This window comes from Eptesicus fuscus, chromosome 12, assembly GCF_027574615.1.
Source record: "Eptesicus fuscus isolate TK198812 chromosome 12, DD_ASM_mEF_20220401, whole genome shotgun sequence".
Classification (NCBI taxonomy): domain Eukaryota; kingdom Metazoa; phylum Chordata; class Mammalia; order Chiroptera; family Vespertilionidae; genus Eptesicus; species Eptesicus fuscus.
The window spans coordinates 1,342,254-1,367,985 of NC_072484.1; the positions used below are offsets into that span (position 1 = coordinate 1,342,254).

The window sequence follows — 25,732 nt, forward strand, 5'->3', positions numbered from 1 at the left end:
GGCTGCCTCCAGGTGGCTCGACCTTGAGAGCCGGCAGGGTTCAGATGCTTCAATGGGGAGATGGTACTCACCCAGGGAACAGCAGGGCGGTCGGGAGGTGGGGGCAGTGGTGGGTGTGGCCAGAGCGAGAGGGCGGTGGACACTGCAGAAGGGCCCGAGCATCCCTCCCAGACACCCTGCCTCTCGGGACACTCGATGGTGAGCACCGTCGCGCCGCCAGAAGAGACCAGAGGCCCTGGTCCAGCCCAGGCGTCCAGGAGAAGTGCAGATCCAGCTGAGCGCTGGGCCGGAGCAGGAGTGGCCAAGGGAGCGGCTGAGCAGAGGGACGCGGCTGTGGGGCTGTGGGCCAGAGGGCCGGGCTGGCAGGGAGCTTCCTGGGATGTGCTGGTGATGCTGGGGCAGGGCCTCGGCCTGGAAGCCAGTGGGCCGAGGTCTGCCCCGGGCTTGATGGCCCCTCCTCGAACCCTCAGAGCTCATGACAGACCACCTGTCCCCGGGCAATGCCTCAGCCCCATCCGGGGAGCAGCTGCGTCAGACACTGGCCAAGGTGGACCGACTGCTTGGGGAAATGCGGGCCCGTGACCTGGGGGCCCCGCGGGCAGTGGCTGAGGCCGAGCTGGATGAGGCCCAGAGACGTAAGTGGTCAGCCCGCAGGGCAGAGGTGGGGAGGGGCGAGGACTCGGCCAGGAGTCCAGGACTGAGGTCAGTATGGAGTGGTCACTGCCCAAGTGACCATCCCCGTATTGGGTCTCTGCCAGTGCTGGCCCGCGTGCAGGAGCAGCTGACCAGCCGCTGGGAGGGGAACCAGGCGCTGGCTGCCCGCACGCGTGACCAGCTGGCCCAGCATGAGGCTGGCCTCATGGACCTGCGAGAAGCCCTGAACCGGGCAGTGGGCACCACGCGGGAGGCCGAGGAACTCAACAGCCGCAACCAGGAGCGCCTGGAGGAGGCCCTGGTGCGGAACCTCCCTCCCTCTCCCCCTTTTTCTCCCCTCCCTTCCTCTCCCCTTCCTCCTTTTACCCTCCCTACCCTGAAGCTCCACCTCTCCCAATCACCCTCCTTCACCCCCTTCTCCCCTCACCCCTTACCCACCCCCTCGCCCCATCATGCTTCTGTGTTCCTATTGCCTCCTCTTCCCTCCTCCTCCCCTCCAGCACTGGAAGCAGGAGCTGTCCCGTGACAATGCCACTCTGAGGGACACTCTGCAGGCTGCCAGCGATACCCTGGCCCGGGTCTCTGAGCTTCTGCACGGCATGGACCGGGCCAAGGAGGTGAGCCCTGCCCCTCCCGGGCTGTACCCCAGGCGGGGTTGGACGAGTTTGCATGCGGAGTGTGACCCCTGGGGTCCCAGATCAGGGTAGCGAGTAGGGGGTGGGGACAAGGGTCCCACCAAGCCCCTCTGCCCCCAGGAGTATGAGCGCCTGGCTGCCAGCCTCGACGGGGCCTGGACACCATTGCTGGAGAAGATACGCGCCTTCTCCCCTGCAAGCGGCAAGGTGGATCTGGTGGAGGCTGCTGAGGCCCACGCGTGGCAGCTGGACCAGCTGGCACACAACCTCTCCAGGTGCGGGGCCCAACGAGGGTGCCCTAGGGACACAGTCCGGTCCCTGCCAGGGGAATCAAGGCCTCAAGGGGCACAGTTGGTCCGGCGGGTCCTAGAGGGAGAAGTCACTGTCCTCACAGGAGGCCAGGCCCCTCAGGCAGGCTGGCCAGCAGCTGACGGTGAAGGCCCATGTGCTGGCCTGAGGATATCTGGGCCCCTGCTACACCCCCTCGAACCCTCGCCCCTCCCTCCACAGCATCATCCGTGGAGTCAACCAGGACCGGTTCATCCAGCGGGCCATCGAGGCTGCCAACGCCTACAGCAGCATTCTGCGGGCTGTGCAGGCCGCCGAGGGTGCAGCCGGCCAGGCACTGCAGCAGGCAGGCCACACGTGGGCGGTGAGGCCTTGCCCCTGCCCCTGCCCCTGCCCCGCTGCTCCCACTGCGTGGGTGTGAAGTGTGTCCTGTCCCCATGTCTGCAGATGGCGGTACAGCAGGGCCTGGCGCCCCGAGCCCGGGAGCTGCGGGCCAACAGCAGTGCCCTGGAGCAGGCTGTTCTCAGGGAGCAGCAGAGGCTGGGCCGCGGTGAGTGCTAGGCTCTGCAGGGACCCTCAGCTTCTGGGCACGTGTGTGGGTTTGTGCATTGTTACCGTGGCAGCTGCCCCTGGTGGGGACCCTGCTCCCACTGGCTCGGTGTGTCCACCCTGGGGCTGTGGAGGGCCGAGGGCACGGGACCAGCCTGTTGCCCTGGCTGGAGGCTGTGTGCATGGCAGACGTTTGGATGAGAAAGGGCAGGCGGGGAGTGGGAAGGGTTCCCCTTTTGCTGGAATTGTGGGCAATGGCTTGGCCTTTCTGAGCCTCTGTGCTTTCATCTACAAAATGGGGAGGATTACATGTTTGCTGTGGGACGGGGAGGCAGCCCTGAGACTCAGGGTGCTCTCACCCTTACCCTTGAGGCAGAGCCCTGCTGTCAGGGTGTCTCCGTCTGTCAGTGGGCATGCCAGCCTTAGGCCTCCATGGTCAGGAGGGCCACAGTGGGCTGCACGCATACACGGGGGCAGGGGCTCATGGGTGCTATGGCTGCCTCCCCCGCAGTGAGGGCCACCCTCCAGGGCACTGGGACCCAGCTCCGCGACACCCGGGCCAAGAAGGAGCAGCTGGCAGCCCGGGTCCAGGAGGTGCAGGCCATGCTGGCTATGGACACAGGTAGGCTGAGCCTCCGTCCTGCCCTTGCCCTCACCGCTGTCCCCAGAGGTGAACAGACACCTGCCCCGCCACTTCAGCCAGCGCTGCCCAACGGGGCTCTGGGGTGGGGCACATCACACCTGTGCCAGCAACATGGTGACCAGGACAGCTGAAGGGGACCCCAAGGGGGCGACCCTGGACCTGGAGACCCGCCTCTGGTCGGGAGATAAACACCAAACAAAAGAGACCCAAGTAGCAAGTGAAAACTGGGAAGGGACGGGAAGTGCTTTAGGGATAAATTGGGGGGCGGAGGGGGTCAGGATGCTGGGGCAGCAGGGAAGGTACGGTCCGTGGGCAGGCACGGAGGTGGATGGGGGTGCAAGGGGCTGGTGTGGCGGGAGAGCCAGGCGGAGGCTCGGGGTGGCAGAGCCCAGGCGGCTCGCAGCAGAGGAGCCGTGTCTGACGGGCTTTGGAGGAAGCCCTGTGACTGCCCAGAGCAGAGCATCGTCGCGAGCGTGGCCACGAGGGCGCAGGGGCTCTCGCAGGGCCACAGGGGAGAGGAGCGTGGCCCGGGGGGCAGTGGTGGCTGTAGGGAGACAGGGCTGAGCGGAGGCATCCGGGTGGCCCTGCTCTGGCCCAAGAGGCTGGCATGGGAGGTAGGGTGGGTTTCCATGCCTCAGCGCCCCTGTTGCTAGTCCTAGTGGAGGGGACTTGGTGATGTCCCTGATGGGAGGGGAGGCCAGGGTGGTCTTCTCTGGACCCCGCTGAAGCCTGCCCACTGCCCGCCACAGACGAGACAAGCAAGAAGATTGCTCACGCCAAGGCTGTGGCCACCAAAGCACAAGACACGGCCAGCCGAGTGCAGTCCCGGCTCCGAGACATGCAGAGAAACCTGGAGCAGTGGCAGGGCCAGTACGGGGGTCTGCAGAGCCAGGACCTGGGGCAGGTGGTGCTGGACGCCGGCCGCTCAGGTGGGCCCCCCTGCACGCAGCGCCTGTGAGAGCAGGTGGGCGGGGGAAGCAGGGCTCTCAGGCCACATCCCCCACCCTTCCCCCTGCAGTGTCCACCCTGGAGAAGACGCTGCCACAGCTGCTGGCCAAGCTAAACCTGCTAGAGAGCCGGGGCGGGCACAACGCCAGCCTGGCCCTGGCCGCCAGCATCGGCCGTGTGCGGGAGCTCATTGCCCAGGCCCGAGGAGCTGCCAGCAAGGTGGGCATGAGTGCCAGAAGAAGGGGGCACTGGGCGACTGGGTGGTGGATGCTCATGGGCCGTGCACCCTGCACACAGGTCAAGGTGTCCATGAAGTTCAACGGGCGCTCGGGGGTGCAGCTGCGTGCCCCTCGGGACCTCACAGACCTCGCTGCCTACACTGCCCTCAAGTTCTACCTCCAGAGCCCAGAACCAACATCCAACCAGGTCGCTGAGGATCAGTTTGTGCTCTATATGGGCAGCCGCCAGGTACTGGGCCAGCTTGGCAGGCTGGGTAGAGATGGGCATCAGATTGGAGTGGGTGGGTTATACTGGGTCCCTGTCCCACTGAGTCTCCCACCACCACAGGCCACTGGCGACTACATGGGCGTGGCTCTGCGTAACCAGAAGGTGCACTGGATCTACCGCCTGGGGGGCGCGGGCCCCACGACCCTCAGCATCGACGAGAACATTGGGGAGGAATTTGCAGCCATCAGCCTTGACAGGTGAGAGGCCTGCCCCGTGCTCCCCGACCCCCTGGCAGGCTGCATGTCTGCTCCAACCCCTTCGCTCTGCCCTCAGGACCCTACAGTTTGGCCACATGTCTGTCACTGTGGAGAAACAGACGAGCCACGAGACCAAGGGCAACACGGTGGCCCCTGGGGCCGAGGGGCTACTCAGCCTGCAGCCTGACGACTTTGTCTTCTATGTGGGGGGTTACCCCAGCAACTTCACGGTGAGCCTAGCAGGGCCTGGCACTCGGCCATCTTGTCCCAGCAAGTCCTGCTGGGTTTCTGGCTTCAGTGGGTCTGCCCCAGTCTGAGCTCCTCCTCTGGGGCCTTTCTTGGGTGGGGAGGCGCCCTGACCAGGTGCTGTGCCCACAGCCCCCGGAGCCCCTCCGCTTCCCCGGCTACCGGGGCTGCATTGAGATGGGCACGCTCAACGAGGCGGTGGTCAGTCTCTACAACTTCGAGAAGACCTTCCAGCTCAACACAGCCGTGGATAAGCCTTGTGCACGGTATGTGCGGCCTGGGCCCGCCCCTCTCCCCCCTCGGCCCACCCTCCACTGACCCCGTAACCTCTGACCTGCAGCACCAAGTTGACTGGAGACCCATGGCTCACAGACGGCTCCTACCTGGAGGGCTCTGGCTTTGCCCGCATCAGAGTGGAGAGTCAGATCAGCCACACCAAGCGCTTCGAACAGGAGCTGCGGCTGGTGTCCTACAGGGGGATCATCTTCTACCTGCAGCACCAGGCAAGCCTGCCGCCGCCGCCCCGCCCCGCCCCCTGGCCGCGCCCCCCTGCTGGACCCGCGCCATGCTGACCCACCCGCCCCACAGGGTCAGTTCCTGTGCCTGGCCGTGCTGGAAGGCCGCCTCGTGCTGCTGTATGACTTCGGCGAGGGCCTGCAGGAGGCCAAACCGATGCAGCCCCCTCCGCCCCTGACTGTGGCCAGCAAGGCGGTAAGGCTAAAGCCGGAAGGATCGGCAGGGCGAGGTGGGGTTGGGCTGGCAGCAGGAAACGGCAGGTGCTGAGGATCCCGCGACCTGCCATCAGATCCAGGTGTTCCTGTTGGGGGGCAGCCGCAAGCGCGTGCTGGTGCGCGTGGAGAGGGCCAATGTGTTCAGTGTGGAGCAGGAGAATGTACTGGAGCTGGCCAATGCCTACTACTTGGGGGGCGTGCCTCCGGACCAGCTGCCCCCAAGGTGAGCACATGCAGGCCAGGCAGCGGCCCCACGCTGTCTCAGCCACGCCCAGCCCCCCCTCCCTCCCCAGTGCCCCAATACTTGCTTGCCCTGCAGCCTGCGCCAGCTCTTCCCGTCCGGAGGCTCCGTGCGTGGCTGCATCAAGGGCATCAAAGCTCTGGGCAAGTATGTGGATCTCAAGCGGCTGAACACCACAGGCATCAGTGCCGGCTGCACCGCGGACTTGCTGGTGAGCCCCCCACCCGCTCCAGCCAGCAGCCCCCTCCAGCAGGCTTGCTGGGGTCCTCACAGTGCACTCCCTGTAGGTGGGACGGGCCATGACGTTCCACGGCCATGGCTTCCTGCCCCTGGAGCTCCCAGATGTTGCCCCCCTCACCAGCAGCGTCTACTCCGGCTTCGGCTTCCGCAGCACCCAGGACAGCGGTCTGCTGTACCACAGAGCGTCCCCGGTGTGTCCACCCAGCCTTGATCTGACCGCCTGCTGCTCCCCAAGCCTGACTCTCCAGCCCTCCCTCCCTGAGTCTCACCTCTGCCCGGCCCTCCCTGAACCTGACTGCAGCCTAGTGTGGGGGCCCGTGTGGCTGGAGGGAGTAAGTCTGGGCCCCTGACTGGGCCCGCTGACCTGACCACTGTCCCCAGGTTGGGCCTTGTGAGGTGTCCCTGCAGCAGGGCCACGTGACACTCCGGTTGGTGACGACTGAGCTGAAGACGCCGGGGGGGTTTGCTGATGGCTCCCCCCATTACGTCGCTTTCTATAGCAACGCCACAGGGTGAGCCAGGAACTGGGTTGGACGGCAGCAGAGCCGGGGTCTTGGGTGCAACCTGCTGCAGGTGTGTGGACAAGGTGGGGAAACTCTGCTCTCCTCACAGGGTCTGGCTCTACGTGGACGACCAGCTTCAGCAGATGAAGCCCCACCAGGGGCCGCCCCCCAGACCCCAGCCACAGCCACAGCCTGAGGGGCCCCGTCGGCTCCTCCTGGGAGGCTTGGGGGAGTCCAACACCATCCGTAACTTCAGCGGCTGCATCACCAACGTGTTTGTGCAGCGGTGAGCTGAGCGGGTGTCGGGGGCTGTGCTGACCCCACCTGCTCAGGGGCCTCCAGCTGCTGACTGCCTCGCTGTCCTCACAGGCTCACGGGGCCCCAGCGTGTGCTTGACCTGCAGCAGAATGTGGGTGGTGTCAACGTGAGCTCAGGGTGCGCCCCAGCAGCCCCTGGCACCCAGACACCAGTGCAGGCACCTCGAGGACTACGGGCCACGGTGGCTCAGAAGGTGGGCACCACAGGCGTTGGGGGACAGACAAGGTCAGCGGGGTGAGGGTAAAGGGCAGGAGACAGGTGGAGCTGGGGGTGGGCAAAAGATGGCCCTTAAGCACCCCTGCATCCCCACCTGACCCCACAGGTCTCCCGGCACACCCGGCAGCCCACCCAGGACTCTGCCTGTACGCCTCCTCGGCCCCTTGGGACCATCCATGGCACCTACCAGTTTGGGGGTCCCCTGTCCAGTTATCTGGAGTTCACAGCCGTCCTGGCACCCTTTAAGAACTGGTAAGACCAGGCCAGGTGGGGCGGAGGTGAGGGCTGCCCAGGCTGACACCCGCCTGCTGCTGGCTTCCAGGTCCCAGTTCTCCATGGTGGTCCGCCCTCGCACCCGGAGAGGACTCCTGCTCCTCGCTGTGCCCCTGGCGGCGGGCAGCCCCTCCCTGGCGCTCTTCCTGAGCCACAGATACTTTGTGGCTCAGACACAAGGCCCAGGGCCCGAGCTCCGCGTCCTGAGTCACCAGCGTTCAAAAGCTGACCAGTGGCACAAGGTGAGGGACTGAAGAGAAGGGCTGTGGCGGGGCCCTGGGGGCTCCCGCCTGATGTGCCTCTTCCCACCCCAGGTGTCTGTGCGCTGGGAGAGGACTCGGATCCAGCTGCAGATGGATGGGGTCTGGACTCAGAGCCAGGAGCAGCCTAACCAGGAGCCTGGCCAGCAGTATCAGGGGGCAGAAGGCCCCCAGCCCTACACTCTCTTTGTGGGGGGTCTTCCTGTCCATGGCCCCAAGCTCCCAGTGAGAACTGCCTCTCCCCAGCACCCCTACCCGATCCCCAGCCCAGCCCACCCTCCTCAGCACCCCTGAACCTGACCCCACGTCCACCCACCTGTTCCCCACAGATGTTTATCAGCAGCTCCTGGTTCAGCGGTTGTGTGAGGAGACTGATGGTGGACGGGCAGCCCCTGAGTCCCCCCAACCGAATGGTGGGGGTCACACCCTGCTCGTCAGAACCCCTGGAGATGGGTCTGTTCTTTGCCGGCAGTAGGGGAGCCATCACTCTAGGTCAGTCTGCTGTCCCCCCACTCCCTGCATGTGCCCTGGGCTGTGGGGTCAGGGGAGCCATGCCAGGAAGCAAGGGGCCTGGGGCCAGGCCCTCTTCCCCTCACAGTCCCTCCCCGCAGACACCCTGGGAACCACCCTTCCTGACGTGAGCCTGAAGCTGGAGGTGCGGCCCCAGGCAGCCACAGGCCTCATCTTCCACCTGGGCCAGTTCCAGGTGCCCCCCTACCTAGAGCTGCAGGTGCTGGAGAAGCAGGTACGTCGGGGGTGGGGGGGCCGTGGCCAAAGGGCAGAATTGGGGTTGGCAGGGCCCTCCTGATGTCCAGCCCCCACCCAGGTCCTGCTGTGTGCAGACGATGGTGCAGGCAAGTTCTCCACGTTGGTAACACTCTCCAAGGAGCTGTGTGATGGGCAGTGGCACCAACTGACAGGTGAGCTGGGCCCCGTCCCACGACCAGAGACTCTTGACACCCCGCAGCCCTGCTTCTGCAGAGCAGAGAGCCTGGGAGGGACTCGGGAGGACGAAGCTGCAGAAACCAAACACTGGGTGGGCCCTTTCGCTCTGCGGCTGGTGAGAGGGCCTCCCAGGCCAGCCACAAGGAGCCTGTGTCCCACAGTGACCAAAAGCAGGACCGCCCTCCGGCTGGAGGTGGACTCCCGGAGCAACCAGACCCTGGGTCCCATGCTGCAGCCCTCAGACAGCACCCCAGTGCCTCTGCACTTGGGGGGCCTGCCCGGTGAGTGATACCTCAGCCTAGGTGGGGGAGCTGCCCCTCGGGGACTAGGCACTGGGGTCGGTTGCTCTCGGTGGTGGACGCCAGCTGGAAGCCAGTCTCTGCTCCAACCTGTCTCCCTTCCTCTTCCCCTGCATCCCAGGATCCTCAGACACACAGGCTGGGCACCCCACCCCAACATACCCTTGGCCTCCTTTCTACCAAGGCTGCATGAGGAATCTGATGGTGAACTGGGCCTTTGTCACCTTGCCTCGCTCTGCGCGTGTCCAGGGCGCAGTGGGGGCCAGTGGCTGCCCAGCCACATAGCACAGCTTCCCCTTGGGACCCTAGCCATGCAGGAGGGCACCTGCTGCTCAGACAGCTCGCTGACAATGCCATCCTCCACCAGTCTCATAGATGAAGTTTGTATGAACTTCCCTAGACTCGAGTCTACAGGAAATGGTTTAAGTTATGTCTGACTTTAAATGAAAGTTTAAAATACAATAAAATGGGTTTTTTATATCTTTTATAATTGTGAGATTTCCCTTCCACCAATTTTTACTAGTTTGAGAAGTCTGTAAATCACTGGTCCCTTCTCTTGAAAAAAAATTAAAAAGGAGCTTATGTAACTGAGTGTCAACTTTTTTTTAAAACACGTTTTCTTATTCTTTATTGTTTAAAGTATTACACGTCTCCTTCCCCCCCTTGACCTCTCCCGCGTCGTTCCCACCCCCCAGCACATGTCCTTACGAGTGCAGACTTTTAAATGGAGAAAGAGGAAAGCACGGGACAGGTGCTTAGAGAGCCTGGCCGTGGGGGCAGCTCATGGCCCACCTCCCCAGGTCTTTCACCTCAAAGTCACAATACCCAAGACACAGCAGACCAGGGACAGCTTGTTCACAGGGGATGGGGCACAGAAACACCAGAGTTGGCAGGTAAAAGAAAAAACTTTTATTTATTAGCAAGTTAGAACAGAGGTGTGAGGGTGTGCGACGGCCCACAAACACACTGCTCGTCCACACAGCCAAGAACCCCGTCCATAAAAGACAGCAAATAACTTAATCTAAGCTCATGTCCTCCTCTTCGTCCTTCTTGTCCTTCCCATCGCCCTCCTTCTGCTCCGGTCGGGCACTGTTCTGCATCGCTTTGGCAAAAGCTTCCACATCTACAATGCATTGGAAAGCCTGAGGCCAACTTCCTGGGCCTTAGGGACAGCCAGCCTGTGTTGAGCAAACAGGGAGGCTTGTGCCTTTAGCCACAGGACGCCAAGTCCTGCCATAGCAGGCGGAGGAGCAATACTTACCACCCTTGTTGGCGGCCTCCACGGCCTCTGCAGGCAGGCCAAACTGGCACATGAGGGGGCCCAGCTGCCCTGAGGCCAAGGCCGCACTGAACATGCCCAGGGCCTGCAAAGAAGAGCCAGCCGTCTCTGAGCAAGCCGGGGCGGGGCCAGAGGCACCGAGGGTGCCCCAGCAGCAGGCCAGGGACTTTGGAGATGGGGCGCCAAGCTAAAGACAGGCAGCTGGGCCGCGGCATTACCTGCTGGAACTGAGGGGAGGTCAGTGTGTTCTGGATCTCCTCTGCGGTCTGTGGCAGCGACTCCCCAGAGGGCAGGTAGGGTAGCAGGCGCTCCTGGACGTCCGCGTTGGCGAGGATTGGTGCCATGATCTCAGGCGTCAAGACACTGGCCAGGTCAACTAGGACACAAGCACACGGCCATTAGGGCTTGAGGCCGGCCCAGGCGCCCATTCGGAGGGCTGTGACAAACTAGGCTGTGCTCTGCTAGGTGTGGTGTGGCGAGAGAAGATGAGGGAGCAACGGCTGCGCATGTGTAGGACGGCAGCTCGGCCCAGGGACACGCTCGGCCGTGCCTCGGAAAGCCAGGGGGCAGGGGGCAGCAGGCACCTTCACCCCCTGGAACTGAGGAGCGTGTTACCTTGCTGGCTGCCTCCTGGCCCGGCCGGCACGTTCATAGTGGCTAGAATGCTCTGGAGGTCGCTCAGCTGGATGGGCTGGGTTGGGCTGGCTGCCGTGCTGGTTCCATTACCTGGATTGGGCGTGGGGCTCGGGCTGGTCACCGAGGCAGCTGCTGGAGCAGAAGGGGCTGGGGTGGCGCGGGCAGAAGAGGCGGTGGAGGACGGGGTCACAGCTGCTGATTGGCTCCGGGAGCTGGGAAGAGCAGGGCAGGTGGAGCCGCCAGGCGCCCACATAGGTACCCTCACCACGTTGGTCCTGCCCCAAAGGCCCTGCACCGGGAAGAACCTGGGCTATGAAAGGACCCTCCCAGAAGCCCATTTTGTCCTGCAGCTCCTCTGCCCAATCTCTTTTTTTTCCAAAAGCCACTCAGACGGCATTCTCTCCCTCTTCCTCTTCCATTAAGAAGAGACGAACGATCATCAGTGGCTAACGGCAGTTGCAGAAGCAAGCCAAGAGCCGGCTTCACACTCAGGAGAGAACGCTGCACTTCCTCATGGTTTCGGGTGCTCTACACGTTCAGAGAAACTTCTCCAGTAACAAACTATAGAAGTGACCCCTGAAAGCACAGTCTTGTGCCCAGTCTTCTTGAAGAAGGGCACTCACTCCTGGTGGCACTCAAGGGAGCAGCAGGGGCAGGGGCAAGGCTCACCTGGATGAGGAGCTGCTCGCCGGAGGCCCTCCACTCCCCAGTAAGCTGGCCAGGCCTGGCCCAGTCAGGGCCCCCAGCCCACCTACGAGGAGCAAGGAGACACACTCAGATGTCACTCACCTGGAGCACCCGCCTCGCCCACCACAGCAGCAGAGATGCCCCGCATGAAAGCCAAGGGACGAGCAGGGGGCGGTGTGGACCCGTGAGCGGCGGCACCTGCTCAGGTCAGAGTTCTGGAAGCCAACTCCTAAGTCAACGCCTCTGTTCCATTCACTACACTTGGGGTCAAGGTAACAGCAGCGCAAATCCAGCAGAGAAGCAGGTGCAGCTGCGAGCCACACCCACCCAAACCCCACAGGTGGCAGCAGGCCCCTCCTCAGCCGGCCGGGCTCCCCTGAGCCACACAGCGGGGCCCTCACTGGGGGCCCTGGAAGGCCGGGCCCACTCGGCTCCTGCTCAAACCAGAAGGCTCACAGGCCCTCCTCCAGGGAAGGCAGCGCAGGGAACACATAGACACCACTCAGCCAATTAGGAGCAGACTCAAACACAAAAGCAACCACAACTGAAGGCTGTCCGAATTAAAACAAAGGCTCTGGGGCCCACAGGGTGTTACCCAGTCCTCCGAGGCCGGCGGGTCCGATGAGCTGCATGAGCTGGCTGTGGCTCATGTTCCCCAGCAGGCTCTGCAGGCCGCCCTCGCCTGGAAGACAGAAGGTGCTCAGGTTCAGGGCCCACCTGCACCCACCCTGCAGTGCCTGGGGAAGGTGCTCTCGGAAGAGTTCATACTGCTGGTGCCTCCAGGCAGAAAGGAGCTAACCCAAACAGCCGCCAGGACTGCCCCTCCACGCGTGTTGCATGAAGTGAGTTGGTGGGTGGGTCTCTGACACTGTTCTCGCCTGTGAGGATAGGAGTGGGGGCCTGGGAAGGGCTTCAGCTTGACTCCTCACTTGCACTTAAAACAACTGGTCTGGGCCACGGCCAGGGACCTCAGTGGTTAGAGCACCACCCCACGAGGCCAAGATGGCGGATGTGATCCCTGGTCAGGGCACAGGTGAGAACCCACCAGTGAGCGCACAAAAAAGTGCAACAGCAAGCGATGCTTCTCCCCCTTCCTCTCTCTCTCCAATCAGTTTTAAAACCACAAATGGTCTGCTTCATCAAGGGCCACCTGACACCTCCTGGGACCTCCGAGCACACCCGAGGGGAGGGCAGCATACCGCCCAGTGCAGACAGCTCATGGCCTCCACTCCCGCTCGCCCCCAGTGCTCCAGGCATCGGCGGGTTGTTCAGGTACTCGTTGACTTTTCGGCAATGCTCCTCGTCCTGGTCCGTCTTAGGCTCCTGTGGGAGGACAGGACAACAGCCGCAGCTGAGCAGCCCGCCCACCAGAGACCAGACTTCCAGATGAGGGACCTCGGCTCAGACAGATGAAGTCACCTGTCCACGTTCCCAGGGCACCAGGGAGAAGACCCAGCAGTCCCACACGACAGACGTGCCTGTTACAGACAAAAACATTACGAGCACGAGACGTGCCAGGGCAGGTCCTGTCCCTTTGACCACAGACAGCCCCAGGCCCTTCCTTCAATCATGCCCTCGATGAAAGACCTCCACATAGCACTGCCCACACCACGCCCGGCCCAGGCCCCTTGGGGTGAACAGGGCACCACAATGAGCCCCTTCCTGGGTGTGGTGGGTGTCATCGGGCATGCCACCCTGTCAGTGCCCAGAACTGCAAGACAAAGCGCCCAAGACTGATCTGTCTATAGTCACTGAGCATGCGTTTGTGTGGGGACACGGGGACTCGACAGGCACGCAGGAGGAGGAGAGACGTCAAATGAGCAAAACTGGTAAACTAGCTAGTGTGGGGCGAACCTCTGACAAGATTTCTTGGCAAAACTGGAGAAACAAGCTCTGCCCCAGCAGCTGCAAACCTCAGCCCCATGAGCCTGCAGATGAAGCTGGACTGGAGCCGGGCTGCGCGCCCAGGCATGCTCTTCCTGGCCCGGCCACGGCACCACTACTTCGGCACAGGTGAGCAGCTGGGCCCCCCAGAAGGAAACCCTTTCCTGCCAGCTCTCCAAGTCCAGACTCGGGGGGGAACATGGTGACACCTGTCAAAACTGCACACACGTGTACCCACTGTACCCACAAGCCACTCCATTTAGCACACAGATTATCCTCACACACGCAGTAACCGGCACAAGCGGTGTTCACAGCACTGCCTGGAGCAGAAGGAGCCAAGACATGGCAGCAGCTTGACTTGATGGAGGACTGCCTGGCACCCATGTGTGCTGACCCCAAGACTCCAGAGCACTCCACTGGGGGAGAGGCGGGCTCAGAGAGCTCGGAGAGAACATTGCAGTGGAGACTATACACGGTCACCCTGGCTTCTGCCCTGGGGTCCTCATGACCCTTGAAGGGCACTGGGGGACAAGCAAACCACAGGCCGAGTGCCCATCAATGCCCTGAGATGGAGCCTAGCCTGGAAGTCACTTATCTGCCTGCCAAGGAATTCCACACCTTGAGGGGCACTCAGGGCCACACGCGGAACTGGAGGCTCCACGGCAGCATGTTTGGTCACCCCAGCTGGTTGTGGAAGCCAATTCTACCATCTGGTGAGCAGGTTTCTACCCTAGTTCTATGACGAGGAAAGAAAAAATCCAAACAAAACTTACATACCTGCATCCAGAAGAAGAGCCGTTTGGACCCTGCCTTGAACTTGAGCACGTAGACCCTCCCGCTGGGGCACTGCGGCACACGCTTGAACTCACAGTCGTCAGGGAAGATAATCAAATCCTGCAGAGAGCCACGGCAGGGAAGAGTCACCCTCCTGTGACACATCATCAAGCCCCCGAGCCTCCCAGGTACACGTGCTGGGCACTGTGTCTCAGCGTCTGGGGTGGGGAGGAGGGCACAGGGCCAAAACCACCCTCCTCACCAGCAGGGTCTCTGCAGGGCGGAGAAGCCAGGGTCAGAGGCACCCAGGAAGGAAAAGGCTTGCAGGCCAGGCGCAGGCCTGGTGCTGAACAGGGAACGCGGGGTCTTAAAGGATTTTTTAACACCGTGGGAACATTCCTGGATGAGTCAAAGTCAACTCTGACCTGCTCTTGAACCTAACACAGAACAATTTAGTCTGAAGGGCAAAGAACACTAAGTAAAATGACCACTGGAGGAAGCTGTCTGGTGGGCTGGAGTCAAGATCAGGATTTTTACATGGCTTCTCCCTTTCTAGTACCTAATCTTCAAAGTTTAAAGTATATAGAGTGATGCCCAGTTGGCATGGCTCAGTGGTTGAGCAACGACCTAAGAACCTGGAGGTCACAGTTTGATTCCAGGTCAGAGCACATGCCTGGGTTGAGGGCTTGATCCCCAGTGTAGGGCATGCAGGAGGCAGCCAATCAATGATTCTCTCTCTCTTCCTCTGAAATCAATAATCAATAAAAATACAATAAAGCAACCATATACAGTGACAGGAGAAACCTACATAATCAGTGGGACTGGGAAGACCTATAAGCAAATCAAAACAGCTCTGAGAGCAGCCTCGAAGCAACCCCACGCACCCCACCCACGACCTCCAAGGCCCGCCACGCTGTGCCACGGCCACTGGCCACCCAGAGGGCAGAGACTCACGTCTTCCACATTCCCAGACGTCCTGTCTTTCCAGCAGAAGTGAATGAGGGAGTCATCCGTCTGCTGGATGTACACCAGCCCTTTTCTTTTGTCTGGGGTGACAGTTGTTCCTTTTAATGACATTTTTCCTGCCCGAAACTCCACCAAATACTTGTTGGAGGACCCACGGGAGCCTGGCACCAGGCTTGGAAACAGCGCGCCTGAAGTCGCCATCCTGAAAGAGGGGCCAGCAGTCACCAAACCAACCCACTGAAAGCGCCCCTCGCTAACCCTCCAGGCTGCTGCCACGCTGGGCGCCAGGGAGCACCCGAAAGCTGCCAAAACCCGCTCAAACCAACTGGGGGGCGGGCAGGCTCGGAGCCTGCGGACACCTGAGCGATGGAGCCAACACCCAGCGTCTCACGTTTCTGGAAGAAATTAATCTCGGCACGCAGAGGGCCTCTGCCGCGGCCACTTTCTGTACTTGCAAACTTGTTCCTTAGTCTGGGACACACACCTCCCCCCCCCCCCCGCAAGAATTTAAAAACTTGGACGGGGACACCGCTAACATCAGATGGGACGCAAGACTTTGGCCTAACGCCTGATCTCTGTCGGACACGGGCCCGCGAAGCTGCAGGTGTGCTCCCTCCAAACACAGAAGTCTGCGGGGGTGCACGGCCCGCCCTACCCCGCACACCTGGCAGCCCGACGCCCTCGGCTCCGCGCTGGGCGGAGGGGCCGGGCGGCTCGCAGCAGGGCGGTGCCCCCGGCTGGCCCGAGAGTCCACGCCGCGGTCCCCGACCCCAAAAGTCCTCGCCCCGCGCAGGGACCCTCGAGCCCCCAACCCCCGAGAGCGCCGGACTGCTCACAGACCTCGGCTCCCAGGCCCCCGGCTCCCTCAGCCCCCAGGCCCCTCTACCCCGAACCCCTGGCCCCTCTGGCCTCCGCGGACCCGGCGCCCAGCTTGGAGGGTCTCCCGAAGGCGCAGGCCCGGTCCCCAGCCTCCCCCGTAGCCGTCTCCGCCCTCGGTCGCCCCACTCAACCTGGCCAACTCGGAGACTCGGCTGAGAGATGTACCGTGCGTGATCGCTCTTCCTCCTCGGAGCCAGCCCGGCCCCGCCGGAAGCTTCCGCTCGCCCCGCCTACCCGCCGCTCTCGCCGCCGATTGGACCTTGTCCGAGGCCGGGCCGGCACTGGCCCGCGAGCGATTGGCGAGGGCGGCGGTCCATCACGCCGCCCCGGCCCGCCCCAAGCCGGCGGCTCCCTTCCGGCGGAAGCGCGGGCCGGCGGCGCGCGGGCCAGAGCGGCCCCTATTGTTGCTGTGTCATAGGGGCGCGGCGGCGGCCCCTGGCGGCAACGCCGGGAACGGCGAGGCGGGCGCGGGCCGGGCAGCGGGAGATGGACTCCGGGAGGGCCGCGGGCGAGGCGGCGTCTCTCGGGGTCACTGTTGGTTCGGGGCGCCAGTTCCCGAGACGGAGGGGAAACCGTCAAGGGCTCAGGGGAGCGGGTATCTTAGGACGCGGGGACTGGCTTCGGGTCTTCCGGGGAATGACTGAACCGCAGCCCCGGACTCCCGCATTGCCCGTCGGACCTGGGACCTGGAACTCAAGGGGCGCGTGGTCCCGACCGGGGTGCCCCAACCCCACCAGGAAACAGTGCTTACAGGCTGTCTCCCCCTTTCTCCCAGGGGCCCCTAGACCCCACCCTGTAAGGTACTGACATTGGGCCTCCCTCCTTCCCATCCGCGCCGCGAGTTTCAGAGGCTGGTGTGCAGGTCAGAATGGACACTAGGCAGCCGTCCTCCGTTAAGGCGGGTAGACCCCCCCCCACCACCCAGGAGTGGAAGGCCGCCTGCCACTGCCTTCACGGCCCGCATTGGCACCTGTGCCCCTCGGAGCCCGGGCAGCCCAGCGCTCCCGCCCCAGAGGAGCGGCGTCCTGCCATGGGGCCTCCACACTGACTTACTGTCTGCGTGTCCATCAACGTGTTCTTATCCTTCTTACGGAGAGCATAAAGGTGAAGGTGTTTCCATTCACTGCTATGTGGGGTTTTTTTATGTTTTTTTCATTTGATTTCAGAGAGGAAGGGAGAGAGAGATAGAAACATCATTGAGGAGAGGGAATCATTGATCGGCTGCCTCCTGCACGCTCCCCACTGGGGTTCGAGCCCACAACCCAGGCACTGCCCTTGCCAGGAATCAAACCCGGGACCCTTCAGTCCCCAGGCTGTCGCTCTATCCACTGAGCCAAACTGGCCAGGGCTTGCTGTTGTTTTTAAGATGCCCATTCACGGGACTCCTGCAGCACCACAACTTGCGTTCCACTACCACGGGCTAGTCACAAATTGTTTTAGAAAATACAGCTGTTTTTCATTGAAAATATAATTTATGTTCATAAGTAATGGGCTTGTTATTTTTAATTAGTTAATATTTTTATTTCATTTAAATTTCTAGTATGATAAATATCTATATATATAAAAAGCCAGGGGCCCTCACGACCGAAACAACCAGATGCCACCGAACAGGCTGCATGGGGTGACCAGGCTGGCAGGGGGGTTAGTGAGGGATGGCCAAACAACCAAACAGCAGGCTGCCTGGGGCAACCAAGCCGGCGAGGGGGGGCAGTAGGGGGCGACCAGGCTGGCAGGGGGGGCAGTGAGGGGCGACCAGGCCTGCGGGGGCAGTTGGGAGCGACCAGGCCAGCGGTGGGGCGGGGGGGGGGGGGAGCGCAGTTGGGGGTGATAAGGCTGGCAGGCAGAGGTGTTTAGGGGTGATCAGGCCAGCAGGTGTGCGGTTAGAAGCCAGCGGTCCAGGATTGTGAGAGGGATGTCTGACTGCCAGGGATTGAGCCTAAACTGACAGTCGGACATCCCCCAAGGGGTCCCAGATTGGAGAGGGTGCAGGCTGGGCTGAGGGGACCCCCCTCGTGTCCATGAATTCGTGCACCAGGCCTCTAGTTGATAGATAAAACCCACATGCAGTGTTTATCCTTTAGTGGCTGGTTTATGTCACTGAGCAATGTCCTCAGACCAATCCACGGAACAGGTGTCAGGGTTTCCTTTCTACGGCTGAGTAACTCTTTGCTCATCCATTTCCATCCATCAGTGGAATCCACATTTCAGCTACTGTGAATAATGCTGGGGACACGGGCGTGCAGATCTCTCCAAGACCCTGCTTTCTTTTTTCTTTTTAATCTTTATTGTTGAAAGTATTACATATGTCCCCCTTTTCCCCCATCGACCCCCTCCTGCCCACCCCTGCCCAAGACCCTCACCTCCCCACTGTTTGCATCCATGGGCCATGCATCTATGCACACAAGGTCTTTGGTGATTACCTCCCTCCCACCCTCCCACCCTCCCCACCTTCCCTCTGAGATTCTGAACTCTGGTCCCTGCTTCCATGGCTCTGGATCCACTCTGTTCATCAGTTTATTTTGTAATTAGATTCCACATGAGTGAGATCATGTGATACTTGTCTTTCTATGAGAGATCCTTCTTTTTTACTGATGCATAGTATTCCATGGTATTCCAAGTAATGTACCACAGCTTCTTTATCCACTCATCTACTGATGGGCACTCGGGCTGTTTCCACATCTTAGCTGTTGTAAATTGTGCTGCTATGAACATAGGGGTGCATACATTCTTTCTGATTGGTGTTTTGGGTTTCTTAGGATATAATCCTAGAAATGGGATCACTGGGTCAAATGGCAGGTCCATATTTAATTTTTTGAGGAAACTCCATACTGTTCTCCACAGTGGCTGCACCAGTCTGCATTCCCACCAGCAGTGCACAAGGGTTTCCTTTTCTCCACATCCTCGCCAGCATTTGTCATTTGTTGATTTGTTGATGGTAGCCATTCTGACAGGTGTGAGGTGGGACCTCATTGTTGTTTTAATTTGCATCTCTCTGATGATCAGTGACTGAGCATTCTTTCATACGTCTTTTGGCCATCTGAATGTACTCTTTGGAGAAGTGTCTATTTAGGTCCTTTGCCAATTGTTTAAAAAATAAATATTTTATTGATTTTTTAAAATAAATCTTTATTGTTCAGATTATTACAATTGTTTCTCCTCCCCCCCCCCCATATCTCCCCATCACCCGGTTCCCTCCCCTCCCCCCGTTGTCCTTATCCATAGGTGTATGGTTTTTGTCCAGTCTCTTCCCATACCCCCCACACAGACACCCCTTTCCCCCTGAGAATTATCAATCCACTCCCATTCTATGCCTCTGATTCTATTACGTTCACCAGTTTATTCTGTTCCTCAGATTTTGAATTCACTTGATTTTTAGAATCACTTGTTGATAGATATGTATTTGTTGTTCATAATTTTTATCTTTACCTTTTTCTTCTTCTTCCTCTTCTTAAAGAATGCCTTTCAGCATTTCATATAATACTGGTTTGGTGGTGATGAACTCCTTTCGCTTTTTCTTATCTGTGAAGCTCTTTTTTTTTTTTTAAATATATTTTATTGATTTTTTACAGAGAGGAAGGGAGAAGGATAGAGAGTTAGAAACATCGATCAGCTGCCTCTTGCACACCCCCCACTGGGGATGTGCCCGCAACCAAGGTATATGCCCTTGACTGGAATCGAACCCGGGACCTTTCAGTCCGCAGGCCGACGCTCTATCCACTGAGCCAAACCAGTTAGGGCTGTGAAGCTCTTTATCTGCCCTTCAATTCTGAATGATAACTTTGCTGGGTAGAGTAGTCTTGGTTGTAGGTTCTTGCTATTCATCACTTTGAATATTTCTTGCCATTCCCGTCTGGTCTGCATAGTTTCTGTTGAGAAATCAGCTGACAGTCGTATGGGTGCTCCCTTGTAGGTAACTAACTGTTTTTCTCTTGCTGCTTGTAAGATTCTCTCTTTGTCTTTTGCCCTTGGCATTTTAATTATGATGTGTCTTGGTGTGGTCCTCTTTAGATTCCTCTTGTTTGGGGTTCTGTGCGCTTCCTGAACTTGTAAGTCTATTTCTTTCACCAGGTGGGGGAAGTTTTCTGTCATTATTTCTTCAAATAGGTTTTTAGTAACTTGCTCTCTCTCTTCTGGCACCCCAAAAATTCGGATATTGGTACGCTTAAAGCTATCCCGGAGGCTCCTTATGCTATATTCACACTTTTGGATTCTTCTTTCTTTCTGCCTCTCTGGTTGGGTGTTTTTTTCTTCCTCATATTCCTTTGGTTTGACTCTTCGGGTGTGGTGGTCTACTCTGTATATTCTTTATTTCAGACAGCATAATTTTTGACTGGTCCTTTTCCATTTTTTTTGGTATTCTCATTTAGGTCCTTGAAGGTCTCTTCAAGTTTCTCAGCGGTTTTTAGAAGATTCTTGAGTAACCTTATAAATGTGGTTCTGAACACTGTGTCGTCCATTAGTTTGCTTTCCTCCATCTCTCCTACTTGTGACATACTTCAATGTCTCCACATTTTGGCTGCCTCCCTGTGTTGATGGAGTGGCTTTGTGTGGTCGGTGACCTATAGGGGCCGGTAGCTCAGCTTCCCCAATCACCCTAGGTGGTCGCTCTTGGTACTCCCCTTTGTGGGCTGAGTGGAAAGTCTTGGTGTAGTTAAAAGCCCTGATTGCTGTTGGTACACTGGGAGGAACTGACCTCCGGTCCAATTGGTTGTGAGGGCCTGCTGTGTCTATAACGGAAGAATTGCTGTGCTGGAGACAGAGTAGGGCTTTGGTGCTCACTGAGTCTTCCTCTTGAATGTGTCCCTTATGAGAGTGGTTGAAATCTGGTGTCATCCACACTGACAGAAAAGTCACTCTCACTCTCCGACCGATGGCCGAGAGTCCCGTAGGCATCTGGGTTCCCCGCGTGTCCCCAGAAACTGGAGTTCAGAGTGGTTGGGATTGTTGGTATCACTGGCGGGAGTTGATCTCCAAGCCAGTTGGCTGTGCGGATCAGCAGTGTCTCCGCTGGGAGAGCTTCTGTGCTCAGCTTGGATGGGGTGGAGTCTCAGGGTGGCGCAGACAAGCTTTGGTTTCCCCATCTGCTCCGCCCTAAGAGGGGCGGTTTCTCCGTGTCTGAAACAATGGCTGCATGGCTCTGAGAGAAGGCAGCTTTCGAGCCTTCTCCGCTGCCTAACAGACCAGTTTCTCCCCGACCGCAGCTGGATTTCAGTGCAGTCCGGAGGTTTTGTTTTTCTCGCGAACGAGAAATCCAGTCACTGGGAGGGCTGTGCTCAGCTTGGATGGGGCGGAGTCTCAGAATGGCGCAGACAAACTTGGTTTCTGTCCGCGCCGCCCTAAGAGGGTCAGTTTCTCCGTGCCCTAATCAATGGCTGTGCGCCTCTGAGAGAAGGCAGCTTTCGAGCCTTGTCCACTGCCAAACAGACCAGTTTCTCCCCGACCGCAGCTGGATTTCAGTGCAGTCCGGAGGTTTTGTTTTTCTACCAAACGAGAAAGCTAGCCATGCAGCGGCTGCTGCCCTCCCTCTCTGCGCGCTGCGAGCAAGCCTGCTGCGTATTCAGCCGCCCGCCCTTTCTGCGCTCACGGATCTCCGCACCTCCACAGCTCCTGAGGCTCAGTGTCCCCCTCTCTTTTTTTCTCTAGTTGTAGGTTTTCCACTCTGCCAACTTTCCGGTGGTTCTGGACGGTGTGCGCTCTGTTTTCCAGTTGTAGTTTCAAAATTGTTGTGGTAGGCAACAGTTAGGTGTTTACCTTATGCCGCCATCTTGGTTTCTCTCTATTTTATTGATTTTTTATAGAGAGGAAAGGAGAGGGACAGAGAGCTAGAAACATCGATGAGAGAGAAACATCAATCAGCTGCCTCCTGCACACTCCCTACCGGGGATGTGCCCGCAACCAATGTACATGCCCTTGACCGGAATCGAACCCGGGACCTTTCAGTCCGCAGACCGATGCTCTATCCACTGAGCCAAACTGGTTTTGGCTCCTTTGCCCATTTTTAAATTGGATTGTTTGTCTTCCTTCTGTGAAGTTGTATGAGTTCCTTATATGTTCTGGATAGTAACCCTTTATCAGATGCATCATTGCCAAATATGTTCTCCCATACACTGGGTCCAAGACCCTGCTTTCAACTCTTTTAGGTGTCTGTCTAGAAGTCATATTGCTGGACCATATGGTAATTCCATTTTAATTTTTTGAGGGGCCACTATACTGTTTTCCATAGTGGTTGCCTCATTTTACATTCCTGCCAACAGTGCACCTGTTTTGCCACATCCTCATAGTGGTTGCCTCATTTTACATTCCTGCCAACAGTGCACCTGTTTTGCCACATCCTCACCAACACTTGTTATGTTTTTCTGGCAGTAGCCATCCTAATAGGTGTGAGATGGCATCTCATTGTAGCTTTGATTTTCATTTCCCTGATGTTTAGTGATGTTGAGCATCTTTTCATGGGTTTATTGACCATTTGTCTATTCAAGTCATTTGCCCATTTTTGAATCAGGTGTGGGGGTTGTTGTTGTTGAGTTTTAGTTCTCTCTATATTTAGATGTATGATTTGCAAACATTTCACCCTATTTTATAGATTGCCTTTATACTCTAGTGATAGTATCTGATGCACAACATTTTTAAAGTTTTCATGAAGTCCAATTGGTCCATTTTTTCTTTTATCATCCAGGCCTTTGGTGACATAGCCAAGTCATTGCCAGTCTGGTGTCATAAAGTTTGTGCCCTAGTCTTCTTCTGAGAGTTTTACAGGGTTAGCTCTTACATTTAGGGCCTCGATCCATTTTGAGCTCATTCTGTATATGGTGTGAGGTAAGGGTACATTCTTTTGTTTTCCCAGCACCGTGTGTTCCCCACACCTTTCCCCCTGAATGGTCTTAACGCCTGTCATTTGACTACACACTGAGTGGCCAGATTATTATGATCTCTGAACGCATAATAATCGGGCCACTCAGTATGTGTGTGTGTGTGTATATACATATATATATATATATATATATATATATATATATACACACACACACATATATATATATATATATATATATATATATATATATATATGCACCCTCTCCAATCTGGGACCCCTCGAAGGATGTCCTACTGCCGGTTCACAGGGATCAGGCCTAAACCGGTGGTCGGACATCCTCTCACAATCCAGGACTGCTGGCTCCTAACTGCTCGCCTGCCTGCCTGCCTGCCTGCCTGATTGCCCCTAACCACTCTGCCTGCCAGCCTGCTCGCCCCAACTGTCCCCGCTGCCGGCCGGCCTGATCACCCCCAACTGCCCCCGCTGCTGGCCTGCTCACTCCCACCTTCCCTCCCCACTGGCCTGCTCGCCCCCAACTGCCCCCCTGCTGGCCTGCTCACTCCAAACTGCCCCCCCCACTGTTCTGATCACCTCCAACTGACCCCCACTGATGGCCTGCTCACCCCCAACTAGCCCCCCTGCTGGTCTGCTTACCCCCAACAACCCCGCCCCCCACCAGCCTGATCACCCACAACTGCACTCCCCCCTTGGCCTCTTACCGCCTCTACCTCAGCCCCGCCACCATGGCTTTGTCCAGAGGAACGTCTGGAAGGTCTCCTGGAAGGTCTCCCTGTCTAATTAGCATATTACCCTTTTATTAGTATAGATAGAGGCCTGGTGCATGGGTGGGAGCTGGCTGGTTTGCCCTGAAAGTGTCCCGGATCAGGGAGGGGGTTTCCTTGGGGTGTGGGGCGGCCTGGGCAAGGGGCTTGTGGTAGTTTGCAGGCAGGCCACGCCCCCATGGGGTGAGGGGTCCCCACTGGGGGGGCGTGGCCAGCCTGGGTGAGGGGCTGATGGCTCTTTGTAGTCTGCCCACAGCCCCTTCAGGGTGGGGGTCCCCACTGAGGTGCCTGGCCAACCTGGGTAAGGGGCTGATGGCTGTTTGCAGGCTGGCCACGCCCCCTAGCAACCCAGGCTCCCAGCCCCTCCCTTTTTTTTTTTTTTCAGCGCCTCCTAGAGCGGAGGCCAGGTCCAGCTGGAAGCAGGTATCTGGGATTTATTTATCTTCTATAATTGAAACTTTGTAGCCTTGAGCAGAGGCCAGGGCAGGCCAGGGCAGCGGGAAACTTGGCTTCATCCATCGCTGGGGGCAACCCAAGCCTCCTGCTCTCTCCAGCTCCGTGGCTGCCACCATTTTTGTTGGGTTAATTTGCGTACTTGCTCCTGATTGGCTGGTAGGCATAGCGAAGGTACAGTCAATTTGCATCTTTCTCTTTTATTAGACTAGAGGCCCAGTGCACAAAATTTGTGCACAGGAGGGGGGTGTCCCTCAGCCCAGCTTGCACCCTCTCCAATCTAGGACATCCCTCTCACAATCCGGGACTGCTGGCTCCCAACCACTCGCCTGCCTGCCTGCCTGATTGCCCCTAACCACTTCTGCCTGTCAGTCTGATCACCCCCTAACCACTCCCCTGCCAGCCTGATCGACAACTAACTGTTCCCCTGCTGGCCCTATTGGCCCTAACTGCCCTCCCCTGCTGGCCCAGTCACCGCTGACTGCCCTCCCTTGCCAGCCTGGTCACCCCTAACTGCTCTCCCCTGCTGGCCTAGTCACCCCCAACTGCCCTCCCCTGCAGGCCTGGTCGCCCCCAACTGCCATCCCCTGCTGGCTCGGTCACCCCTAACTTCCCTCCCTTGCCAGCCTGGTCGCCCCTACTTCCCTCCCCTGCCAGCCCAATTGCCCCTAACTGCCCTCCCCTGCTGGCCCAGTCACCGCTGACTGCCCTCCCTTGCCAGCCTGGTTGCCCCTAACTGCCCTCCCCTGCAGGCCTAGTCGCTCCTAACTGTCCTTCCTTGCAGGCCTGGTCACCCCCAACTGCCCTCCCCTGCAGGCCTGGTCGCTCCCAACTGCCTTCCCCTGCAGGCCTGGTTGCCTCTAACTGCCCTCCCCTGCCAGCATGGTTGCCCCTAACTGCTCTCTCCTGCTGACCTGGTCGCCCCCAATTGCCCTCCCCTGCAGGCCTGGGTCCCCCCCCAACTGTCCTCCCCTGCAGGCCCGATCGCCCCCAACTGCCCTCCCCTGCCGGCCCTCTTGTGTCCACATGGGGGCGGCCATCTTGTGTTGGAGTGATGGTCAATTTGCATATTACTTCTTTATTATATAGGATTAGAGGCCCGGTGCATGAATTCGTGCATGGGTGGGATCCGGCCAGCCTGGCCAGGGGGAAGGGACATGGGCGGTTGGATGGCCTGCCTGCTGGTCGAACTCCTGGTTGAGGGGACAATTTTCATATTAGCCTTTTATTATATAGGATGTACGCTGAGTGGCCAGATTATTATGCGTTCAGAGATCATCATCATCTGGCCACTCTGTATATGTTGACACAGTGGTGGTTACAAGACAGTGTGACTTTGTCAACTGCACACATGGTTTCCTTGTGTGTAGGGCTTGAAGACACTTCCTCCACTTATCTGCTGTGAAAGGTGGGGCATGCCCACCTTCCTGTGGCCTGGGTTGGCCTGTGGGGAGTTAGCACCATGACACCAGGCCTGGGCTCCACGGGGCTGGGTGCTCTGTGGCCCCATCATCAGATGTGGTGCTGTGGCAGCGGCCCAGACCTGTGAACCTGAGCATTCTGAGAGCACTCACACCTATGGCTGTCCCTCTGCCCAGAGCCTTCTTCGCTATTGGCATGCGTGTCCCCACTCAGCTCAACCTCCCAGGAAGCACACAGCTGCTGGGCACCTAGGACAGTGGTCAGACGGTGGGGACCCTCAAGTCAAAGTAACAGTACACTGTGCATTTAGTTGTTTCATAGTCTCCAATGCCTGGAGAGGAGAGACTCAACCAGAGATCCCGACGCTCAAAGACCCAAACCCCCACCCACTACATGCGCCCTCCCAGGGATGCCACAGCATCTCTGGTGCCCTTCTCCAGTGACCAGCAGTCTTCTGGAGCAG

General features: G+C 58.7%; 2 protein-coding genes and 1 non-coding gene across 4 annotated transcripts in view; 1 reads left to right on the forward strand and 2 right to left on the reverse strand.

Moving 5' to 3' along the window:
* The window catches only part of LAMA5 (laminin subunit alpha 5), a 48,293-nt gene extending 39,013 nt beyond the window's left edge, over positions 1-9,280 (forward strand). The window contains exons 52-80 of the mRNA XM_028133532.2: positions 471-635; positions 759-955; positions 1,155-1,271; positions 1,410-1,564; positions 1,800-1,941; positions 2,025-2,127; positions 2,638-2,748; positions 3,519-3,698; positions 3,788-3,936; positions 4,015-4,185; positions 4,285-4,421; positions 4,498-4,651; positions 4,800-4,933; positions 5,008-5,170; positions 5,256-5,378; positions 5,473-5,621; positions 5,718-5,850; positions 5,927-6,070; positions 6,261-6,391; positions 6,492-6,668; positions 6,752-6,893; positions 7,023-7,168; positions 7,239-7,431; positions 7,504-7,674; positions 7,779-7,941; positions 8,061-8,194; positions 8,276-8,369; positions 8,556-8,675; positions 8,815-9,280. Coding sequence (XP_027989333.2) covers positions 471-635; positions 759-955; positions 1,155-1,271; positions 1,410-1,564; positions 1,800-1,941; positions 2,025-2,127; positions 2,638-2,748; positions 3,519-3,698; positions 3,788-3,936; positions 4,015-4,185; positions 4,285-4,421; positions 4,498-4,651; positions 4,800-4,933; positions 5,008-5,170; positions 5,256-5,378; positions 5,473-5,621; positions 5,718-5,850; positions 5,927-6,070; positions 6,261-6,391; positions 6,492-6,668; positions 6,752-6,893; positions 7,023-7,168; positions 7,239-7,431; positions 7,504-7,674; positions 7,779-7,941; positions 8,061-8,194; positions 8,276-8,369; positions 8,556-8,675; positions 8,815-8,978 — 4,262 coding nt within the window. The 3' untranslated portion in view covers positions 8,979-9,280. The remainder of the gene's footprint in view (positions 1-470; positions 636-758; positions 956-1,154; positions 1,272-1,409; positions 1,565-1,799; positions 1,942-2,024; positions 2,128-2,637; positions 2,749-3,518; positions 3,699-3,787; positions 3,937-4,014; positions 4,186-4,284; positions 4,422-4,497; positions 4,652-4,799; positions 4,934-5,007; positions 5,171-5,255; positions 5,379-5,472; positions 5,622-5,717; positions 5,851-5,926; positions 6,071-6,260; positions 6,392-6,491; positions 6,669-6,751; positions 6,894-7,022; positions 7,169-7,238; positions 7,432-7,503; positions 7,675-7,778; positions 7,942-8,060; positions 8,195-8,275; positions 8,370-8,555; positions 8,676-8,814) is intronic.
* Positions 9,281-9,587: 307 nt separating this feature from the next.
* On the reverse strand, positions 9,588-16,133 carry ADRM1 (ADRM1 26S proteasome ubiquitin receptor). Of its 2 annotated transcripts, none has more exons than XM_028133586.2 (10): positions 15,930-16,133; positions 14,908-15,121; positions 13,957-14,073; positions 12,495-12,618; positions 11,891-11,977; positions 11,278-11,359; positions 10,699-10,820; positions 10,191-10,348; positions 9,955-10,057; positions 9,588-9,816 (listed from the first exon to the last, which is right to left on the reverse strand). In XM_028133586.2, exons 2-10 carry the CDS (start codon positions 15,118-15,120, stop codon positions 9,710-9,712), a joined length of 1,113 nt encoding a protein of 370 aa, XP_027989387.1. In that variant the 5' UTR covers position 15,121; positions 15,930-16,133; the 3' UTR covers positions 9,588-9,709. The 2 variants fall into 2 exon arrangements, with proteins under 2 accessions (XP_027989387.1, XP_008155324.1); XM_008157102.3 differs by having other exon boundaries at positions 10,588-10,820.
* On the reverse strand, positions 10,990-11,200 carry LOC114228236 (small nucleolar RNA U3). The gene has a single exon (XR_003614378.1). It is a non-coding gene; the product is annotated as a small nucleolar RNA U3 (small nucleolar RNA).
* Positions 16,134-25,732: the final 9,599 nt, after the last annotated feature.

Bases quoted from the DNA above. Each gene is read 5' to 3' on its own strand.
- ADRM1 (XM_008157102.3), bottom strand. From the start codon at position 15,120: ATGGCGACTTCAGGCGCGCTGTTTCCAAGCCTGGTGCCAGGCTCCCGT. The intron at 10,821-11,277 runs GTGAGCCTTGCC...TGCTCTTCCCAG, and splicing joins GCGAGCAGCTCCTCATCCAG to CTCCCGGAGCCAATCAGCAG. The intron at 9,817-9,954 runs GTAAGTATTGCT...AATGCATTGTAG, and splicing joins GGAGGCCGCCAACAAGGGTG to ATGTGGAAGCTTTTGCCAAA.